Source organism: Physcomitrium patens, chromosome 19 (assembly GCF_059467195.1).
Source record: "Physcomitrium patens ecotype Gransden chromosome 19, ASM5946719v1, whole genome shotgun sequence".
NCBI classification, from domain to species: domain Eukaryota; kingdom Viridiplantae; phylum Streptophyta; class Bryopsida; order Funariales; family Funariaceae; genus Physcomitrium; species Physcomitrium patens.
Window position 1 is genome coordinate 663247 of NC_143428.1, and position 20476 is coordinate 683722.

Sequence of the window (20476 nt, forward strand, 5' to 3'; positions counted from 1 at the left end):
TAACTCAAAAATAACCTAAAAATAAATTAGAAGTAATTTAATTTCAATTAAAATTATTATACTTTTAATCTTCATAAAAAAGGTTTAGGATAATAGTAGAAGAAATCTTATTGACTTTATAAGTAATTTTGGATTTTGTTTTTTTTTTAAAAAACAAATTACAATCATATCTTTAAAATTAAGATAAAGATAAAAATAAAAAATAAATAAAATAAAATAAATATACAATTTTTAAATAAAAAATGATTAGAAGTTGAAATTCAAACAAATAAGCAATATCTAATTTAGTAAAGGGCAGTGTATAGCCTTTATAGTTACTTAATCTATTTTAGAAGGCTATTCTTTAGCTTTTACAAGCTAGAAAAAATAATAATAATAATAATAATAATAATAAAGAGTTAATGAAGTTTTATTTTTATGGACTTAAAATTAAATAATATTAAAAAAATTATATAGAAGAAAATTTAATTTATATATGGAAGGATCTATTGCCTTCAAATTCAAGTAATAAATTGAAGATATTATTTTAGAAGGTAAGATCAAAACGATTAAGGCAAATCAAAGGCTCACTCTTTCATTGAAGATATTATTTGAAATTAGGATTTTAATAAGCTTATGTTTACTAAAGTTATGGCACCAATTTTCAGAAAAAAAATTATTATCTTGCCAAATTGGTGCATTGATTTTATGAAACATCATTAGAGACATTTAAAAAGATTAAAGATAGATTTTAGAAGATGGATGTATCTTTAAGTCTTCTTTTCAAACATACTGAATGGACTCAATTTAAAACTTAGTAGCAAACATGGTATGTTATTTTATGAAGGTAGATAGAATAATAGTTATAGAGATACAAATTTTTTTAATTCTTTAATAAAATGAATTTATAAGTCTATTAATTAATTGCTAAAAATAAATTATAGATAAAAGATTAAAAAAAGATATAAATATTTAATTTAAAAAAAAAAGTAATAGATAAAGTTTTTTAATGAATATAATAATTAGATCAAGCTATCAATTTGGATGTGATATGCTTTGTAAATGAAAAATTAGAATGACATCCATTGTATGGATTAGGATGAATTTTGATTGAATAGATACATGAAACTTAATTAATTAATATTATAATAACTTAAGTTGGACTATAAAATTATATTAATTAATTTAAGATAATTATTTATTATTTATTTTTATATGGAATTTTAAGACATCCAATTGAATGCACATAATTCTTCTTATATTTAACATAGGCCTATTAGAACATTAAGTTGTCTATTTATATGGCTACTACTATCCAACAAACTCTTAAATTTTTGTCACACTAGCTTAATACATTCAAATTTTTAATTCTTAATCTTTATTGTTTTTATTTTTTATGATTTCTAGTATTAAAATAGATTTTTTTTATCACAAGGTATTGAAGTTTGTTTCTTTTTTATCTTATATTTTTTTCGTAATATTATAAATTATGAAGTATAAGTTAGTTTTTATAGATCAAGTACTATAAAATAAATTTTATATTAGTTATAATAAAGTATGAGTTATAAGAATATGTATTATCCATAGAATGATTGTAAATATACATTTTTGTATAAGATTTAAAAATATACATATATATTGATATCAAATTAAATTTTTATTTTATGTGTTATATATATTTTATATCTTAAAAAATCTTTAATGGTAATAATACAAGATTTAGAATATATATGTAATAAAAAATTATTTTATTTTTAAAATATAAAAATAAAATTTTTGATTTTTGTACTATGTGGAATTATTTTTGTTGTTATACAGTCTAATTCTATTAAAACATTTATAAACTTATAATTACTATAAGTAAAGCTATAGTTTTTTTTAATATAAATTTATGATATAATATAATATAATATAATATAATAGGATATTTTTTAATATTTAAAGGTACTAGAATGAAAATAAATATTTTACATAGTATGATCACTTTATTGAAATAAGTATAAGTAAAATATAAAATAAATTATCATCTAAAAGATATTACCATAGATAAGATGCTAGTAGTCAAAAAATCGGTTTTTGAGATGTTGAAGGGCCATCTTAAAGATCAATCACGAGGTTAAGGACTAAGCAACAAGATCAAGAAGATAATATATCTATTAGAAAATATTCAAAGAATACATAAAAATATAAAGTATTATGCCATAAGATATTATAGTGTCTCGGACAAGAGCTATAATCAAATGTATAAACATGAAAAGTTTGTATTAAAAAAAAAGTGATAAAATAGTAATAAAGTAGTATGTATATTAAAAAGAAACTAAAATGGCTATTGCCAAAAGACAAGGGAATTAAAGACTCTTAAATCTAGACTGAAAGCAAGAAAGGAATTCACAAGAGTGAAGATGGCTTCACTCTTGCCTCTATATATACTATCTAACTAAGAGCTACGTGGCAGTATTCTATAGGACCCCTAATATGTGTTGACTTTGCAAGTCACATGCCTTAGCTTACAAGGCAAGTTTTCTATGTGTGTACCACATAGTTCGCTTGTTCTTTAAGCTACCAACATATGTGGCACATAGTCAACTTGTTGACCACGTTTTTAACCTAAAGAATCAATTATAGACACCTATAAAGTCAAAGCAGCATCTATATAGTTTCTAAGAAGCTTTTATAGAAGATATTACAGAATTAATCTATTTTTACCTACTTTTATGTAATCATATAGGTAATTATTAATTTACATGTATATGTCCGTGACACATAATAAATGAAATGCTAAATGATATATTAGGTATATACTTTGATGAATGTAAAAATGAAAGGATGGAAGTTGTCTATTAAGGCATCAACCACCATCTACAAGTAAAAATTTTTTAAAATGAGAATTATCTTATTTCACACTTTTCTTTGTGTACAACCATGTTCATGCTAAGTTTTAGAATTTTTAACTTGTCTTTCTTCAATACACTTCATAAAAATTATCAAATTAGATCTTTATTATTTAGTGATTTTTATCAAGTGGTTTTACAATAAATATTGTAAAAATTATAAGAATGTACAAATTCTTGTCATGGTAGAAAAGCTTTCTTACAATAAAGGCTTAGAATAAATAGGTGCTATTTCTACATAATATTTATTTTAAAAAATTATATCTTAATATTAAATTTTTTATTACAAAACATATCTTTTAAAAAAATTAATTAGATATTTATAAAAATAATTATATATTTGTATCTTTATTTTGAATGGGATCTTTTATTTGTATAATGTTATTTTATGGTTGATACATCTAATACTAGTGTTTTCAAATATATCCAATTAAAATATCTTAATCTTAGAGAATTTATTCTCTTTTTAAAAAAATAACACTTTATGTATAATCGATTTAGTGTAAAGTAAGGCTTCTAAATTATATGAAGTAATTAATGACGAAGCTTGAGTTATGTTTTATTGTTTAAAATTTACTAATTTAGAGAATTTATTCTTTTGCTTGATACCTTGATGTCAATTATAATATAATTGAGACTAGAAGTGATAGAAAAATTCAAAAACATATATATATATATATGTTTTTTATATTATTTTAATTTATTATTCAATTAACTAATTACAATGATTAGTACAAGACATGATATTTTGAATTGACTTATAAAGAGATTGTTTTTAGTATAGTTCGTCTATAGATTATAAAAATATTTACTTATTTTTCTTATCAAACAAAAAGAAAACATCTATGATTGATTTGTTTGTTTATTTTTAATTTGTTCATTAAATCTGTTAAGATGGTTCTTTTCTAATACAAAATAAGAATCTATGGATAATCTGAAGCAATTCAATTTCTTTGGCATAAGAACATTGCAAATTAACAGTATTTGATTTTTTCTTTTCTTTTTTTCAATACTATTTGGTGTTTTTTTTCTATTTAACAATTGATGGAAAAATCTTTCATCATTTTTGGTTCTACCTATTTGCCCAAATTCATGTTTTCCTTTCTTCAAACAATATCGTTTCAAAATGTCCGAGAAGCTTTGATTGTCCTTTGGCGTACAATTTATAAGTTCTGATACTTGATTCAAGGCATACTTCTGCATTCACAGATTCATCTTTGACAGAAACGAATAAATCACTTGAATAACTTCAGTGACAACGTCTCCAACAGTTTGGACTAATGTGATGCCAATATATGTATTTTTCAGTAATCATTGAGTTAGAGTAGTTCTGTTGGTTTAAATTGCATAGATATACTACTAAATAAACGGTTTAGAATTCTCGCAAAATACATTGTCTATTTTAGCTTATAAAAACTTTATTCTGAATCATTTGACAGCGAAATAAAGGGCCAATCCCTACCATCTGAATTGGATTCGAGCATGTGCCATGTTTATGAACATTCACAGCGAAACGCAAGCAGAGTTACGTTAACACCAAACGAGAGCTCATCATTTCGCACAGCGTCAACTGAAGTGAGCATCCTTGGTATTAACGGATGACTAGAGAAAGAGTTCTAAACAGCATGAGGTTGGTTGTTGTGAAGCGGGATTACCATGGTGTCAGCTTGACTGAACTCACAGGCACATGTATTAGGTGCAGCAACATGTATTAGACAGAAATGACGGCAATTACTCACCTGAACCTACACAATGATGTCGAGCAAGCAGCGAAATCAGCTGCACAAACAGAAGAATACTACGCCTTATCTGCACTAAGTTGCAATCAACATATGGTGAAGCTCTGGTTACACTGTTAGGCTCAAACATTTTACTTCTCCAGAAGTGTGGAGTACACATAAAAAACGACAACACGGTTAGTGACGAGATGATCTGTAGAATGTCTGTTAATGCATGGTCAGACACTCTGCAGCGAAGATACAGAATATAAGATGGCTGATTACAATCTAACTCATTTCTCGCAACCAGTAGTCGAAAGTAGCTGTATGCATACAGCCTTCCTGCCGTGATCATCATAACTACCAGATCTTCTGTTTTGAGAGGTACAGAGTTCCCAATCTTCAACCCCGAAGTACTTTTCTAAGCATCACCTATCTAGTATATATGAAAGTCCATGAAACTCCTCATAGGCGTCGATCTGAACAATATAAGTACAAAATTAGGTCATTATCGGTAGGTTTTAGGTATCTGCCACTGCTTTTCAAACATCTGTTTATCTAGAAGACAAAACACCACCAATAAGCCATTCAAATGAATCTGTTTAAGTTAACACATGACGTCAATGATCATGAACCGCACATTCGCGAGAGAAAAGCATCCTTACCATAGAGGCCGAGCCAGGCGATCGCTGCGAAAGTACTTCTTTGGTTACTGCCAATTGTTTATGCAACATCTGCAGATTCAATTTGACAGTTATATGTTTTCAAATGGAAGTTACCAAACCATTTTCAAGGTTTCGATTGCAATTTAAAAGAAGAAAGTCAAAAAGGTAACCTGAAACAAACCACAACGTTTCATTAAAGTAGCTCTTGCTTTTTGTGAAGTACATACCTCAAGTGCAGGCAATGCAGGCTTGCCCTGAGCAACTGCCAACCAATCATGACAAGACCAGATGTCACACCCTAGGTTTTTCGCTCATTTGATCTTCTAATGGAAACTAGGTTCGCATAATGAAATTCGGAGAAATTACTGGAAGAAACTAGATTCTCAAAAGCGAGGCAAGATTTGTTGTTACCCACCCAAGATAGCTTGATTTAAAGAGTCGGCAACTGCCTCCCGCCGAGAGGGCTGAATCAAGTGTCTCAGGGGGCTGATTTCTGGATGCGGATATGCTAGCAGTGAAATAACTTCCTGTTCATTGGCAAACTGAACGGTTTAAAACTGCAACACGCGAATATATATATATAGTCTTATAATCCACATGCGGGGACAACTGAAGTATACCCGATAATGTTGTTTGTCCTCCTCGGATTCAGCATCGAGCTCAGACAGTTCAGTGCGACCAAAAGTCATAGTTGCTTCATCATCACCACCCCTTATCTGCAATGAATACATTATTACACAAAGATGATTGAGAAGATCTGAATAAAGCTGCATGAGTGGAATTTCGTATTAACCAAATGAAACGATATCAAACTTCTACTCTAGAATACGGCCCTACCAAACAGGCAATCATCTTTTTAGTTGATTTCTGGTAAACGTGAATTCGATCAATCGTACTCAGAACTAAGTTATTTAAAAAGAAAGTAATCTCAAGTTGATTCTTAAATCTTGATTGATAGAATCATAGAAATTAGAAAGGAAAATTTAGAGCGTGGAAGGTTCTTGTGCTGTAATACCATCTCAATAAATTTTTGACATTTCAAACGATAGAGCACTGATGGTTGAGATAGCAAAACCTGTTAATCCAAAAATAATCCAAAATTAGAGAAGTTCAATGAAACAAAAAGAGGGTTACTCTGTGGAAAGAAGTAACTTCACTAGATCACACCCTTTCGCCTACTTTTAAATATTGAATGACACATTGACAAACACTAAAGAGAGGAAGAAGAGATCTTCAGTAAAAGAGCAGAGTACAACATATTTTATTTCGTGCAGCAACGAGAACAAGATACTACACGATGGTGTGTTAAAAGAGCTTACAAGGGTGTATCATGAACATATAATGACTATGGAACACTTCAATACCTCGGGAGCAATGTAGTTTGTTTGTTCAATTGCCTGCATACACCAATAGTCCATTCCTTACCAAATTTAGAGGAAAAACCTTCGAAAAGTCAAAGAAAAATGCTTACGACATTGATTGAGGATCCAACCAAATACATGTATGGCTTGCAATCAACAACTTTTGCTAGTGTGCATCACCGAATTGTCCTCCAATCATATACTATGGAAGACATCTTTAACTACACAGAAATCTCTATACTTGTAAGAGTAAATAGGACCTCACCTCATCGATACGGCCATCCAGAACTGCCTCCTGTATTTCTGTACACATTTCAGCAATAGCCGTTACTATCAAAGCATTGAACAAACGAGGACAAATACATGCATCAATCAGCAACATAATTGTTAGTGGCTGTCCAGGGTCTAACGAAGCACCTCCATCTTGAGTTTCCGACCCATTCCTACGTAATTAAAACGACAGAAGCGAGACAAATCAATACATGTCTAAATATCAAGCTACGTACTGAACTTGAAATGATAATTAGGATGTCAGAAAGTACTTCTTCGAAGATGCATACTCTCAGCTTCCTTGACAGAGATGACCTTGCCTTCAAGAGCAGATTCCCTAATCAATGCGCTAGCTGTATCACTATATCCATAATGCATAAGATACGAGTCAACCTGTTTCAATCAAAGCATCATAAATTAAATTTTCAATCGAAGTTTCTCATGAATAACAAAACAGGATCCGAGTCAACAATAGCATCAGGTGAAAAACCCACCAATGAGTGGAGTCTGGAATTTTTGTCAGGTGTTCCAATGCCATCAATTGTCCACAAAGTCTTCATTTCGAGAGCCTGTTGACATTACAAACAAAGCACTGTGAAGTTATTTCGCCGACAAGGAACACACAGATCTTCAGGAAACATTACCCTGAAACTACACACAAAAATCCTTACCTTCTGTAAATTTTCAAGGTCGAAGATAAACGGTTTGGAACCAAAATTGGCTTCCACTTTCTCACCAGGTGTCCTGAGTCCTACAGTTGGGTATAAACTCAAACCTACACAGCACCCAGTGAAAAACTATTAAGCCCCATCTTGCTGACAATGCTCATCTGAAAGACTAGCTTGTAAAAAGCTGAAAAATACGAAGGAACAACCAAACATGAACCGACTAGGGCAAAATCACCTTTCACATCCCTAAAGGCAACTCCTAGGTTGACACCATTCTTAGTGTACGATATTGTGTGGTCCATCTGCAACAAAAAGTATAGGTTGAAGAAAACTACAAATGCAGAGATGTCATAAAGAAAACACACGTAGAAACTTGCTGCTTATCGCATGTAATTTTATCACAAAAATCATTACAAGAGATGACAATCCTAATCATAAACCTTTCCTTGTTCCAAATAATTACACGTGCAAGAATTTCAACAGCATCGGAGATAGACTAACCTGATTGAGGATGCACCCAATGACATCTCCTTTCCCAAATGTGGGGCCATATGCGGTGCCTTCGTGGCTCAAGGTTGATGTACAACTGGAAATCGCACGGAATTTCAAGTGTTATGAAAAACAAATCAAGAACCAATTTAAGTAACGCTGGTACTTGAAGGAAGAAAGTGATCGATTCGCTCCAAAAAACAATTAAAGATAAAACTTAGGATGTAGATTTCAAAAAACTGTAAAGTAAAACACCCTAGCCTCTTTTGGTTCAGCTGAACTTTGCTCCATTAAGGGAAGAACCACAGCAGTGACAAGGCACCCACCAACCAGTAAATGCGTTGCCATCGTCGGCATGATAACCGAAGCTATTTCTTTCTAACCCTGTTAAACACAACGCATCATCAAATTTAAATACAGACAATAATTGTGCATATATTCACTCACTTGAAGCGTGAAAATAACTGATTCTTGAGAGGCAAAACAGTTTTCAGAAAGTCGAGCGAGCGAGAGCGAGAGAGAGAGAGATGAAGAGAGGGAAGGGTAGAAAGGATGCAAACCAAACCAGGTAATCTGCTGAGCGAAGCTTGAGGTGAACTCAACCCCACACCAATGTACCTACCAAATATTTTAACTCAAAATTATGAGATTCAATACAATAAAAAAGAATTGTTAAGCACACAAACAGACACTACAAAGTATCTAATTTCCTGGCATCGGCATACTTCAATATGACCAACAACACACAATCTTCTGTAGCTTCTCTTTCAGAGGATTACCATCCGTTTGAAGTCTCAATGACTACTCTCCGTCCCAACGATAGAATGTCCGGGATAAAGACGAAAAAAGTTGAACAACATTAATGACAGTAAATTTTTTTAAAAAAGGACGAAGAAGGAAAGAAGAGGAGGAAGAAGAAAACTTGAGTGCGAATAAAAAAGGGTGAATAAGATACTGAGAGGTTGAAATGTTGTTGTCCACGGGATAAACAGACTTACCCATTCCTGCCTCTGCTAATTATAGTGACCTCAAAATAATACAGAGGTTCACTCTCAGGGGCGGGGTTATCTGCCCGAATTGCCCCAGCATCTGTATCAGAGTTACCAAGACCTGCGAGCACACTCTTGGCTTGAGACTTGGTTTCACGTATCAAGGGCGGTTTAGCTGACCCCTAGTCATGAGAGTGTATGCCGAAAATTTACCAAAATTCTAAATGAAAAAATTTACCAAAATCTCCGAACATAGCCGGTACTGCAGCAAAATGAAATAATAATAATAATAATAATAATAATAATCAAATTCTAAATTTAAAAATGACACTCAAGGTAATTCTATACTTTGATCGGAATGCCATTCGTAAGTAACACATTCCGTAGTCAACATCAAACATGGCCGTTTCCACCCATGCAATATGGGTTGAAATCAACAGCCACGAATTTCAGAATTACGCAGATTCTTTTCTACGATAGATGAAATCGTCTTGTGATCCAAGTAAGTTTTAGGGACAATGATGAAACGCAGACTGCGTACTCCTACCTGTTCTCTCGAAAACTATTAAGTACGATTATATTTGCAAATGGTCATTCACAAATTTAATGACTTACGATTGTGCGGACTACTTCATAAAGCTTAAATTCAAATTGTAGAACAAGTAATGTTCCAACTTGGGACACATGAGCATAGCTACCCGATCTCGAATCGATCATTTCAAAGTAATTCCAAGATAAAATGCTGATGAAAAATCGCACTCTATTTCTCACACAGGCCCTTCAATCGTGCAAGTAAAGCATTGAGAAAAAACTAAGTGTGACATAACTTGGATGATTAAAATTTCACTTTTTACATAATAATTTGAGCTACATTCTGTTCATGGAGTCCAGCAAGATTGACTCGACCCAAGTCCAGTCAAATGTATTCATAGCTACCTTCTCACCTCCAGAGACGCACTGAGATAAGAATTAGTTTCAAGCGTTAACGCATTACTAAAGCTTTAAAAGGAATCGCAGAATTAAACCTAAAAAAAGGTTGTACTTCCATCAGCTAAATCTCAAAACCGAATTCAGCCAAGAATCAACTCTCAATAGATTGATACATTACGACGCCTGACATACTGGGATACGAATTGACGCTGAGGTTGAAACGTAAAAGAGGCATGGAGTTGCAAGAGCAAGGCAGAGCAGAGTGAAAAACCCTAACTGAAAAAGAAGGCAAGGAGAAGGAGAAAGGGTGACACCTTTGTAGGCAATTTTGAGACCGTGATCGGAGACGTCAAGAAGAGCACGTTTGGAGTCGTGGACATTCCAGATGCGGGGTGGCGAGGCCGACCGCAAGCTTACGGGCACAATGGGCGCCATGGCTATGGCTTATGGCTATGGCGGAGACCGAGAGAGCAGCCCTCCTCCTTTCTCCTCTCCCTCCCTTCCTCCCTGGCCCTGCCCTGCCCTACCCTGACTTCTCTCTCTGCTCTGCCCTTGCCCGCCTCTGGTGTCGAGTGGGCGGGAAAATCACCCCCCCCCCCCCCGCCGGGACCCGTCATCCCCGCCTCTCCTTCTGTGTGGACATACCCCACGACCAGGTAGGTGTCTTTCATGGTTCTAAATTCCATGCACTTCTTCTTCATATTCACGACTACTGTTTCTTCATCAGCACATTCTTTGAATCTACGTTATATTCTTTGAGACTATGTCTGTTAGAATTCCATATCTTTATTCTTTATTACAAGTTTTGAAACTGTTGTGTGGATTATACTGTGGTTCAGAAGCAAGTCACTATACAAAGTACTTCGATGCACTTACTTTTTTATAATCATGTGCAGGGTTCTTGTTTGAATTATTTCTAAAGAATATAACTCATTATTAAAAAGACTTTCATGCCATTCAATACCTGTGTAAAAAAATACTCATATTATTTCATTTTGCAGTATGTGTTTGGAACCACAAACCCTCTCTGCTTGCGATGAGTGTGCGTAATGCAGAATTCTAATTATAAGTACTTGCTAGAAGTATACCTAGCATCCAATCGATTTTCACGTTGTGTTTTAAGACGCAAAATTTGAAGAGATTCATCTTTTCAAAATCACTCTAATAGGTCTTATGAATACCATTTTAATTTTTAATTTTCAAATTTTCAAATCCAAGGGATTATGTTTGGATTATTTATTGGATTCGGGAACCTTCCCCTTGCATCGGTGCTACATATATCGACATCAATAAATGCGTCTCCTCAAGGTACAAATCCTGATGGAATAATCATCGAGGGATAGATACTACACTCAAGAAGAAATAAATATTTTCAGGTGTGATGGTACTGTCCAATTCACCACGATGAGGAGCAGAATCTGGAATCACAACTCCTGACAATACTCAAGCTTATAAGCTCGCACAAGACCAACTAAACAGTGAAGAAAATCATGAACACAATCATTGAATACTGGACATCATATCAAGTCTGCCCATTGACTCAAACATATGATTCATCTTCCTTTGATGTGAAGCATCACTCATGTCACAAACCAAATATCTAGCTAATAATTTTTCAACCCACTATGTTACCTTGAATTAAATGATAAACTCACGATGAACACGCAAAAAAAAATCTATTTCGCATATACGGTGAGTAGTTTCAGTGTTTCAAGTAGGCCATCTGCGTGCATCTGTCGCTTCAGCAAAAAGGTAAGAACGGTACAGCTTGTGCTCAAATAAGAAGATCATAGTGGTTGCTGCCATTGTACAGTAGCCTTACAGGTTTACGTGCTTTCCTGTCTTTTCCTGGCTTGGTATATTCGGAACCATATTCAGCTATCGGAATGTAGCCTGTGCCCCACCTAGCAGCCTGTTTTGCCTGTCATAATTCAAATTCCGATTAGCAAAGTAGCATGCTCCTCTTGTACATACAGCACGAGAAGAAAACAGCAAGTTGACAGCATGGAAAATTCCACTGCAATATTCATGACGTAGCGTGAGATGGAAACCTCACCTCTGACTCGGGAATGTACACAATTACAGGTTGCGAACACATTCTTGACAATACCTGTAGATAAAAAGCCAAAAATTGTTTCACAGAATATTATTTTAGATTCACTGACTAGCTCAAAAGAGGTTAAGCGAGAGTCGAAGGACCGACATTACAGCACCTTGTATCTTAAGAGTTCTCGGGTATAAAGGAGGAACTAAGACTTACAAGCAGTTCTGATTCACCACCCCAGAAACTTGAATTAGGGATCCTTTGGCAGTATCTGTTCACAATAAACGTGGAGGTCAGAATAAAAGTACTTGAAAACACTCGGTCTGTAGCTTCGACCTTCAGTCTACTGTTTGAGTACCTCCAATTAGTGACCTTCCAGCGAAACCCATGTATGTTCATTATGTTCTCATAAACGATTCAGGTAGGAGGTGCATACCAAAAAAGATCACACTTACAACTCAGTCAGAACATAGACAGATACTTGCAGAGTTGCGATGTCCATCGAGACAATTACCACCAGAAAATATAATAAAACAGCACCATACGCAGCTGTATGAGAAAAATAAGGTCGAGAATGTCTTGTACCGCTTCAACGATTCTTCAACTGTTATGGCTATCAGGGCTTCTTCATATAAGGTCCTTCGTTTATCGCTTCTACATATTGCATCCATAACTGCGAATCGAAGCTGATCTGCACACCACCCCCAACATCGGATCTACCAAAATGACCCTTCTGACCAAACCAACGAACTTAAAAGAACCCACTTTCCAGCATGCCAGACCAACGATCCTGATGAAGCATTTACATAACTAATTTCAGGCAATTAAAAGCATCTCAGAGTTGGGCTATATTTAGAAGGAGGACAACATCCACATCTAAAAGACGTAATTCTTGAGCTATGCGAAATGTGATTGAGTGAATCATCACTAACCTGCTTCTTGTTCTTCCTCTGTAGAGTTCAGGTTCATGCCCTTGTTCAGAGCCATTCCCTGTACCTGCAACAACCAAACCAAGACAAGTAATAATTAAGTTGTTCCTTGAACTTCACAATTAGTACACACATCAAAAGTACTAAAAAACAGACAAAACCAACATATGTGACCAAGAATCACGAAGCACGAGGTGTAAACATCCTAATGGGCATACGGGATCTACACAGTTTTGGAGGATGGCAGCGAGTAAAAAGATTAAGCTGACGTACAAGAGCTCGAAACATGCATCGCCCGTCTCCGACGATTCTCCGAACGGTGAAATGCTCCACCTTCTTCAGCGCCTGGGACGTACCCTGTCTGAGGCTCTAAACAATTGTTACTGTATTCAATTTTGCTGCGTGGATACATCGCAAACTGTAAACAGCAATTATGAAAGACATACAACTTTGAAGCTTAAACCCTAAAGCAGTCTGATAAGACCAAACAAATGACCGGTTTTCTCATAACTAATTATGATTGTCCTGCGAAGCCCACACGCAAAGAGGTGATAGTATGATGCACAAGAATTCCATATTTTGTAAAACTTACCGAGCTTGCCCTCCTCTGGCAATTCTAGCAAAAGGGAGCGATTGTTTTGGTCGCAAGCCCGAGAAAGCGGATGAGATGGAAGCAAATGGAAGACTGAATGCTGAATTATCTGTTGTATCGACAAATTCGAAGCATGCGGTGCCATCTGCTAGTTCAGACATTATAGATTCTGCACAGACAAGATACTATGAGAGAGCTGCTCTGAACTCAATGCCTGCTCACAGCAATGTGACAGACAAGTCTCTTCATGAAGAAGGCTACTTAGAAAGAACCCAATCCCGACTTGAAACTCCTCTGTAATCTTCACATCGAAAGCTATGGAACCATAGCGACCAACGTATCGCAGAATGCAACCCAATTCATCAAAGAAACTAAAGTCCAGAATGATTCGAACTGAAATATGTCCGAGGGCAGAATAAATCCGCCCGCAAACATAGACAGACACGAATTATCCTTCGTGTCCGCGAACAATGAGGCAGCAGATATCGTCTCTCCACCCAAGAAAGGGCAAGAACGCCCCACACGGGAACGCGTGCAATAAACCCCGCTTCGACCCTTGTTGCTAGCATGCTATGCGATACATGGCTACAGTTCGACAACAACAATGCGACACGACGAAGGATATATTGTGAGAAGTCAGAAGTAAAGAAAGCAAAAGGAAGAAAGGGGGAGAGAGAAAGGGAATTAGGGGGGGTGGCGGTATGCGAGGGAAGAATAGGGAGTACCAGTGAGAGACGCCATGGATGCTGAGGAGGAGGAAGGGGGAGGGGGAGGAGCAGGGAAGCAGCGATGGGTTGGGGGGGACACATACACAACTCTGAAAGCATCATCTGGGGAGGGGGAGGGGCAACACTGGCACCCCCCCCCCCCTTGCAGCCCGCTCTCGATGTGTAACCCCTAGAACGGGCAGATGAATAGAAACAATGCGCAGAAATTGTTCATCCACTGCTGAGGATGGGGCTGCCCTGGGTTAGCACGCCCTGTAACTATATAACGAACGCATGTCACAGATTCTTCCTGTCTCGCCGACTTGCATCGATTCTCGTTCCTATGACGCGATTTGACGTAAGTCCCTTGGTCCCCTCTTTTAATGTCTTGTGTGTTTATGTGTGCTTCTGTTTGTGCTGCTTTGTTGTGCTTACTGTGTTCTCTCCTGTGTGCTTGTGTGTGCTGCTGTTTGTGATTACTGTGTACTTTTGTTTGTGCAGGGCTCTTCCACTCTTTTGTTGTTGATGTTTGGCACCGTCAATCGTGTAGCTTCTGAGCTTGTGTACCGTGCTGGTTGCAGAAGGGGTGCTCCACACGGCCGGACGCCTTGGAATACGAGGTGAGGTGTTTGTGGCTTTGTGCAGGGCCCTACGATTCCAAGACTGAACACTGCATCGTCTTTTCAGTATATTTAGTCTTGTATGTTTGTGTGCTGTTGCAGGACTCTTCCACTCCAACACACGAAGAATTTTAAAAAATAACTGTCGACGCGCCGCCCCGCACGGGACTGTGCGTCGTCAAGTTTTCATAATAAACAAGTTGTTGGTGCTACGATTCAAGCAGTCGGCAATTCAGCTTGAGCTGGAAAGTATAACAACCGTAAATTTTTGAATATATAGAAACATTATGCATGACACCTCTATAACGGATGTGAGTTTCTTAACATATGAGATTCTTACGAGATAAAGCTTGCGCACAAGCTCCAGGAAAATTATTCGTAACGTGTGCTTGTCTCTTGCATTAGAGCGCACTTACTTAGTTGGTGGAATCCAATCCAACTTGGGCCAAGAGTTGGTTGAGCATCAATTGAAACATAAATCGTGGCATTTGACTCAGTTCACAACTCATTCAAGCATGAGGACGCCTGATAATTCTCATTATCTCACGGACTATGCTACTCTTGCAGTCACCGTTGATCAGTGTACACCAATGTGGGACGAGGTCACAAGCTCGCCTCAGATGGTTCGATCCCTGTGTTTTCAAGTTAAGAATAATAATATTAAATTTAAAATTATCACGACTGTGTTAGACAACCAGATTGATTGTAATGGATTCACTACCACTTCATAATATTTGTGCAGTATCAATAACATACACTTTAATGCATAACCTTGCAAATATTCAATAATTTAACAAAATATATCTTTAATAATGAAATTTCATGTCTTGAAATCTGTGAGACAGAATAATTTTGTAAACAGCATTGAATGTATCATTCGTGAATGAATGTGATTGAATGTATCATTTGTGAATGAATGTGATTGACTGTATCATTAGTGAATAAATGTGATTAATCGACGTGTTAGCAGAAATTTTGAGCGTATGAAATTCAGTGAAAGAAAAATTTAATAACAACACCCCAAAATGGTCGTATTCAAAGATCCTGTTGATGGTACAGAGCATTAGTAAAATTTGACACACTGTTATCAAAAATTTAACATGTCATTCATTTGTAAAAATGACATTTACTTCAAATGAATGTGTTCTGATTGACTTTACAAACTTAGACATGTCCTATGATCATGAAATGAGTAAAAATTTAGTAGTACATGTTGCAAACAAAGAAGCTTTTTTTTGTGGAATTTTTAGTTGGAAGAGTAGTCATCAACATTATTGGTATGGCCAACATTTGGATAAATCTTTGGGCAATGTTGCAGCAGTCAGGCTCAAATTCATTCAAAGTACATATAAATTAAGTTTTCCTCTCATAACTGGTTGCTCTTTTTAAAGAGAATGAAATTTAATTTATATATGAAATAAAACAAAGACCAAACAAACTTAAAATTAAAGAAAGAATGATATAAATAAAATATAACTTTAAATAAAATAATCTAATAATAATATATAACTATAATTTTGTCAAAACAACAAATTTATAGGTAGAAGTATACTAATTATTCTTATGACCACTTGATAAATTTATTTTAAAGTTTGTATTCAGCTTTGAAAATTATCAAATTCAATAATAGCAAGATATTCTTGTGATTTTTTAAAATATTTTAATATATGAATAATAAGTATTAATTATTAAAAAATTAAAGTAAATTTCATTTTTATAAAAGAATACATTCTTGTTTTTCATGCTAAAACAAAAGATATATATTCTTGCTCTTAAAATCATATCATACAAGACTCTTCCATCTTTTCTTAGTACTAAAACAACAACACAATACTACAATGACACCAAGTCATATTATCCCTATAATAGTGATATCTTAGGCTTTGTCGACCAAATTGTAGATAAAATTAATTCAAAACATCCAAAAAAAGACTCTCATTGTAATACTTGTAACTCTTTACAATAATAATGTTGCTATTTAATAATATTACATTGACTCAATTCTTTACTTATATTTTTAGACTTTTCACTCTCATGTATTCTTTGCTTTCAATCACTAATTCACACGTCAATATAACTTCTTTTTTATCCATATCATACCATATGCCTTTTATTTATTAATAATAAGAAGATCTAAATTATAGCACTTAAGTTCCTTCTTCTTAATTCTTTCTATTATTCAACAAGACTTCTTACTTTTTAATATCTTTCACTTTAAGTACTTTAATAATATACAAAAAAAATATTAAAAGATAATTCTACTAATTGCACTTACTACTACTTGGTTTGTAACTATTTTCTTCTCATTCACCTTAAAAGAATAAGATTCCAAATTTATAGGAGTGAAATCTAATTCTTGAATAAATCGCTTATTAATATTAATTAGCTAAGCCTCAAAATCCAATATTATATACAAAGGTGCGACACAAGTAGTATTGCCACTAGTACGGCTGAGAACCAACACTTTGTTGTTGTTAACTAATTGTATAACTCTTGGGCCCAAATTTTGATATTTTTGAGTATTCTTAGCTACAACATTAAATAAAAATACTATCTTTGTAGTCATTGGTACTTCACTTGAAGGATTTATATTTGTGGCCTTCAAGTGACTTTCATCAAATATAGCAATAGCTTCAATTGCAAGCTTTGTTTGTAATTTAGGTAAATTCTCTTGTGTTGAAGGCTTAATACTATTTGAGCCCCTTCTAACAATGATATAGGCACTTTGCCTTCCAATATTTTACTAGCCAATTGAAAGATCCTTGTTGGTTTAGATTTTAAAGCCAATATATCAATTTTAGAAAATATAGGCATATTTCATACTTTATGAGCCAAAATATATATTCTATTTTTAATACTAGTATCTTTATTTTATATTAAAGTTGAATTAGAAGGCTTTGCTAAAAAATTAATATCCGCAAGGCCAAAAGATAAGTGCAATTATACATGAATATTAAGATCTCTATGATTGTTTAGATGACAAGTCAAAGATTTTAATACGTCATTTGTTGTAGGTGCCATATTTCTAGCTATTTCTTAGGCATATGTGGCAACTACAACCACCATTTGTCTTAATGCATTGAACATATAATTTTTTGGAAAAAAAGAACTTCTTTTACTTCTAGAAGTCATATGAATTGTAATGATTTAGCCTAATGAAGTCACACTATTAAATATCTTCTTTAACTAAGTTTAAGCCTTAGAAGCTTCTAAGGCCTTTTTCTTTTTCAAAAGTAGGTCATTTGTAAAGATGTAATATGAAGCAATTATCTTCATTTTTATTAAGCTTACCACAATGGATTCACTTCATTTTTTTCTTTTTAGATATATTTCTTACTTTAATAATTTTAATTTTTAGCTTAGATTTTTTCATGTACAAGGCTTCTTTCTTTTTAGGAAAATTGAGTTTATTCTTTGTGTGATTAGATTTATCACACCTCCAACAATGCATAGTCTTTTTAGATTAAGCTTTTTGTGGTAGTTGCCATCTTCTTGAATTTAAATACATCTATCATCCAAACTACTATATCGATAGCATTATGATGACAAAATAACTTATTGCATTTTTCAACTTCAGCAAATACTTATGTTAATATTGCCTTGCCATCATAGTTGACAATGATTCTTGATGTGGCTAAATCTAAGAGACTTTTATCAATCTTAGACAAGAAAATCTTAACAAAATGTCTCTTTGCAAATATACCTCTTGACTCTATTGCAAACCGAGCCAAATCTAAATATATGGTATGTAAAGTATATATATATATATATATTTAATTAAAAAAGTCTTAAATATTTTGTTGTATTATGCATATTTTTATTTTAAAATGCATTAGGCATCTAGCGATAGAAGGTATGTAATAATGCAACAATAAATCTATTAAGTTTAAAAGAACCTTAAATAAACTTCAAGTAATTCTTAATAATCTAATCAAATTTTAACCTATCAAAATATTTTTAAAAGAAGTCACAAAAGAAATACAAAGAATCCTAAAGAAATATTAAAATAAAAATCTTAATGTAATCTTATGTTAGGGACATAAATCTCAAAGAAAAAAAATCCTAAATACACTTTTGTGTTATTCAAAAGAACTAGAAAGTTACTTAAAGATGATATAATATTAAACTAGAATGACTATTGTCAAAAATAAAAGAGATTAGAAAGTCTTGAAAGAAGACTAAGGAATAGAAAGGCATTAACAAGAGTGATGAAGGCTTCACACTTGCCTCCATATATACTCTTTACTATGAACTACGTGGCAATGTCCTATGAGACATCCAAAATATGTTGACTTTGGAAGACACGTATCTTAACTTGTAAAGCAAGTTTTCTATATATATACCATTTAGTGAGCTTATTTTGTAAGCTATCAATATGTGGTTAACCTGTTGATCAAATTTTTAAACTATCAATCAACTACAAATACATGTAAAGTCTAAGCAACATCAATAAAGCTTATAGAAAGTTTTTTTAGAAGGTATTATGAAATTAACTTATTTTTATTTATTTTTATCTACTTCTATCTAATTATATAGGTATTTGCTAGAGAAGTTATATATATTCTTAATATTACTTCCTCTCTTAGAGACGAGTTCTACAAAGAGCAATCATCATGTGTTGATAAAATCCAAAATGTAGCAAATTATATTTGCTACAGATTTTGATCTTTGTTCTTTTTAAAGATTGTTGATAAATTGTCTTAGCCATTGATAGTGTCTCATACCAAGGCAAAAGACCACCCTATTATTTGATTGTTGTTGAAGCCTTTATAACTTCCTTCAAATAAAATATTTGAAACACCGTCAAGAATTGTTTATATTTCTATTAAAATCACTAAACATCAGGCGTCTCTTCTAAGATCGAGATATCAAACACATTGTATCTTACCATCTATTTGATGAAAGACATGTTGTTCTTAAGGATCTTTATCTTGATTATGTTGTTTTAAAAGTTGTAACAATTACAATGTCTCATCCAATAAGTCAGTAAGTAAAAGCTCTTAAATCAAATCTATTAGTTGATGGTTCTTATCTCTTTAGCATCAAAAATATATAGAAGCTATAAAAAAAGATAGGAGATAAAATATTATTATCTTTGAAACTTATTTCTTTTATAGCAAAGATTTATTATTCTTCATCTTGATTTGAATGGATGTTGTCAATGAAAAGTCTCAACTTACTTTTCTATATTTGCAAGATTTTTTATTAGCTTTCATATGCATTTACTAATATCATATCAGTGCTAATGAACTAAATATTTCAACATATTTTAGCATTGCCTTGAATCTAAGATTTCTTCCACCTCAAACTCTTGATTACTATCCACTTCTATAAGAGGAGGTGGAATTTGTTGTCTTCCCAAGATATTCACTATCTAATATGATTCAAGAAGAAACATGTGAAATATGAGGTGGATCTTTATAGAATCCAGTGTCATATTATGTGAAGTCTTGTTCAAGAATGCACCAAGCACTTGACTATCAAAAATAGAATAAAAATTATAATTTCTTTTTATAATTATAATAAAATATTAAATTATTCTAATTAAATCTTTAATAATTCTAAAAAAACTTTAATCAAATTTAAAAGAAATCTTAAAGAAATTACAAAAGAAGCAATAAGAA

General features: G+C 33.5%; 3 protein-coding genes and 1 long non-coding RNA gene across 7 annotated transcripts; 1 reads left to right on the forward strand and 3 right to left on the reverse strand.

Moving 5' to 3' along the window:
- Positions 1 to 3885: 3885 nt before the first annotated feature.
- On the reverse strand, positions 3886 to 4946 carry LOC141044498 (uncharacterized). Of its 2 annotated transcripts, none has more exons than XM_073528920.2 (3): positions 4610 to 4946; positions 4333 to 4440; positions 3886 to 4067 (listed from the first exon to the last, which is right to left on the reverse strand). In XM_073528920.2, exons 1-2 carry the CDS (start codon positions 4944 to 4946, stop codon positions 4364 to 4366), a joined length of 414 nt encoding a protein of 137 aa, XP_073385021.1. In that variant the 3' UTR covers positions 3886 to 4067; positions 4333 to 4363. The 2 variants fall into 2 exon arrangements, with proteins under 2 accessions (XP_073385021.1, XP_090101051.1); XM_090244925.1 differs by having other exon boundaries at positions 3886 to 4085.
- LOC112296169 (uncharacterized) lies at positions 4718 to 10420 on the reverse strand. 2 transcript variants are annotated; one of them, XM_024548461.3, is made up of 17 exons: positions 10275 to 10420; positions 9040 to 9151; positions 8607 to 8659; positions 8368 to 8425; positions 8054 to 8138; positions 7788 to 7854; positions 7556 to 7659; positions 7379 to 7453; positions 7157 to 7277; positions 6880 to 6917; positions 6618 to 6650; positions 6269 to 6328; positions 5874 to 5969; positions 5669 to 5780; positions 5481 to 5515; positions 5254 to 5322; positions 4718 to 5067 (listed from the first exon to the last, which is right to left on the reverse strand). In XM_024548461.3, exons 1-17 carry the CDS (start codon positions 10393 to 10395, stop codon positions 5017 to 5019), a joined length of 1290 nt encoding a protein of 429 aa, XP_024404229.1. In that variant the 5' UTR covers positions 10396 to 10420; the 3' UTR covers positions 4718 to 5016. The 2 variants fall into 2 exon arrangements, with proteins under 2 accessions (XP_024404229.1, XP_024404230.1); XM_024548462.3 differs by lacking the exon at positions 9040 to 9151 and having other exon boundaries at positions 8602 to 8659.
- A 1019-nt stretch (positions 10421 to 11439) lies between these two features.
- On the reverse strand, positions 11440 to 14388 carry LOC112296170 (OVARIAN TUMOR DOMAIN-containing deubiquitinating enzyme 3). Its single transcript, XM_024548463.3, has 8 exons — positions 14251 to 14388; positions 13526 to 13694; positions 13207 to 13294; positions 12937 to 13000; positions 12590 to 12695; positions 12221 to 12275; positions 12017 to 12070; positions 11440 to 11881 (listed from the first exon to the last, which is right to left on the reverse strand). Exons 1-8 carry the CDS (start codon positions 14264 to 14266, stop codon positions 11735 to 11737), a joined length of 699 nt encoding a protein of 232 aa, XP_024404231.1. The 5' UTR covers positions 14267 to 14388; the 3' UTR covers positions 11440 to 11734.
- A 76-nt stretch (positions 14389 to 14464) lies between these two features.
- Positions 14465 to 15101, forward strand: LOC149987325 (uncharacterized). Of its 2 annotated transcripts, none has more exons than XR_016498762.1 (3): positions 14465 to 14590; positions 14734 to 14852; positions 14955 to 15101. It is a non-coding gene; the product is annotated as an uncharacterized LOC149987325 (long non-coding RNA). The 2 variants fall into 2 exon arrangements; XR_016498763.1 differs by having other exon boundaries at positions 14814 to 14852.
- The last annotated feature ends 5375 nt before the right edge of the window (positions 15102 to 20476 follow it).

Bases quoted from the DNA above. Each gene is read 5' to 3' on its own strand.
- LOC141044498 (XM_073528920.2), bottom strand. From the start codon at position 4,946: ATGATGATCACGGCAGGAAGGCTGTATGCATACAGCTACTTTCGACTA. The intron at 4,441-4,609 runs GTGAGTAATTGC...TGCTCACTTCAG, and splicing joins ACATCATTGTGTAGGTTCAG to TTGACGCTGTGCGAAATGAT.
- LOC112296169 (XM_024548461.3), bottom strand. From the start codon at position 10,395: ATGGCGCCCATTGTGCCCGTAAGCTTGCGGTCGGCCTCGCCACCCCGC. The intron at 7,454-7,555 runs GTAAGGATTTTT...TAATGTCAACAG, and splicing joins ACCTTGAAAATTTACAGAAG to GCTCTCGAAATGAAGACTTT. The intron at 6,329-6,617 runs GTATTGAAGTGT...TTGGATTAACAG, and splicing joins CAAACTACATTGCTCCCGAG to GTTTTGCTATCTCAACCATC.
- LOC112296170 (XM_024548463.3), bottom strand. The intron at 13,001-13,206 runs GTACGTCAGCTT...TGGTTGTTGCAG, and splicing joins GATGCATGTTTCGAGCTCTT to GTACAGGGAATGGCTCTGAA. The intron at 12,276-12,589 runs GTACAAGACATT...TATTGTGAACAG, and splicing joins GTTGAAGAATCGTTGAAGCG to ATACTGCCAAAGGATCCCTA.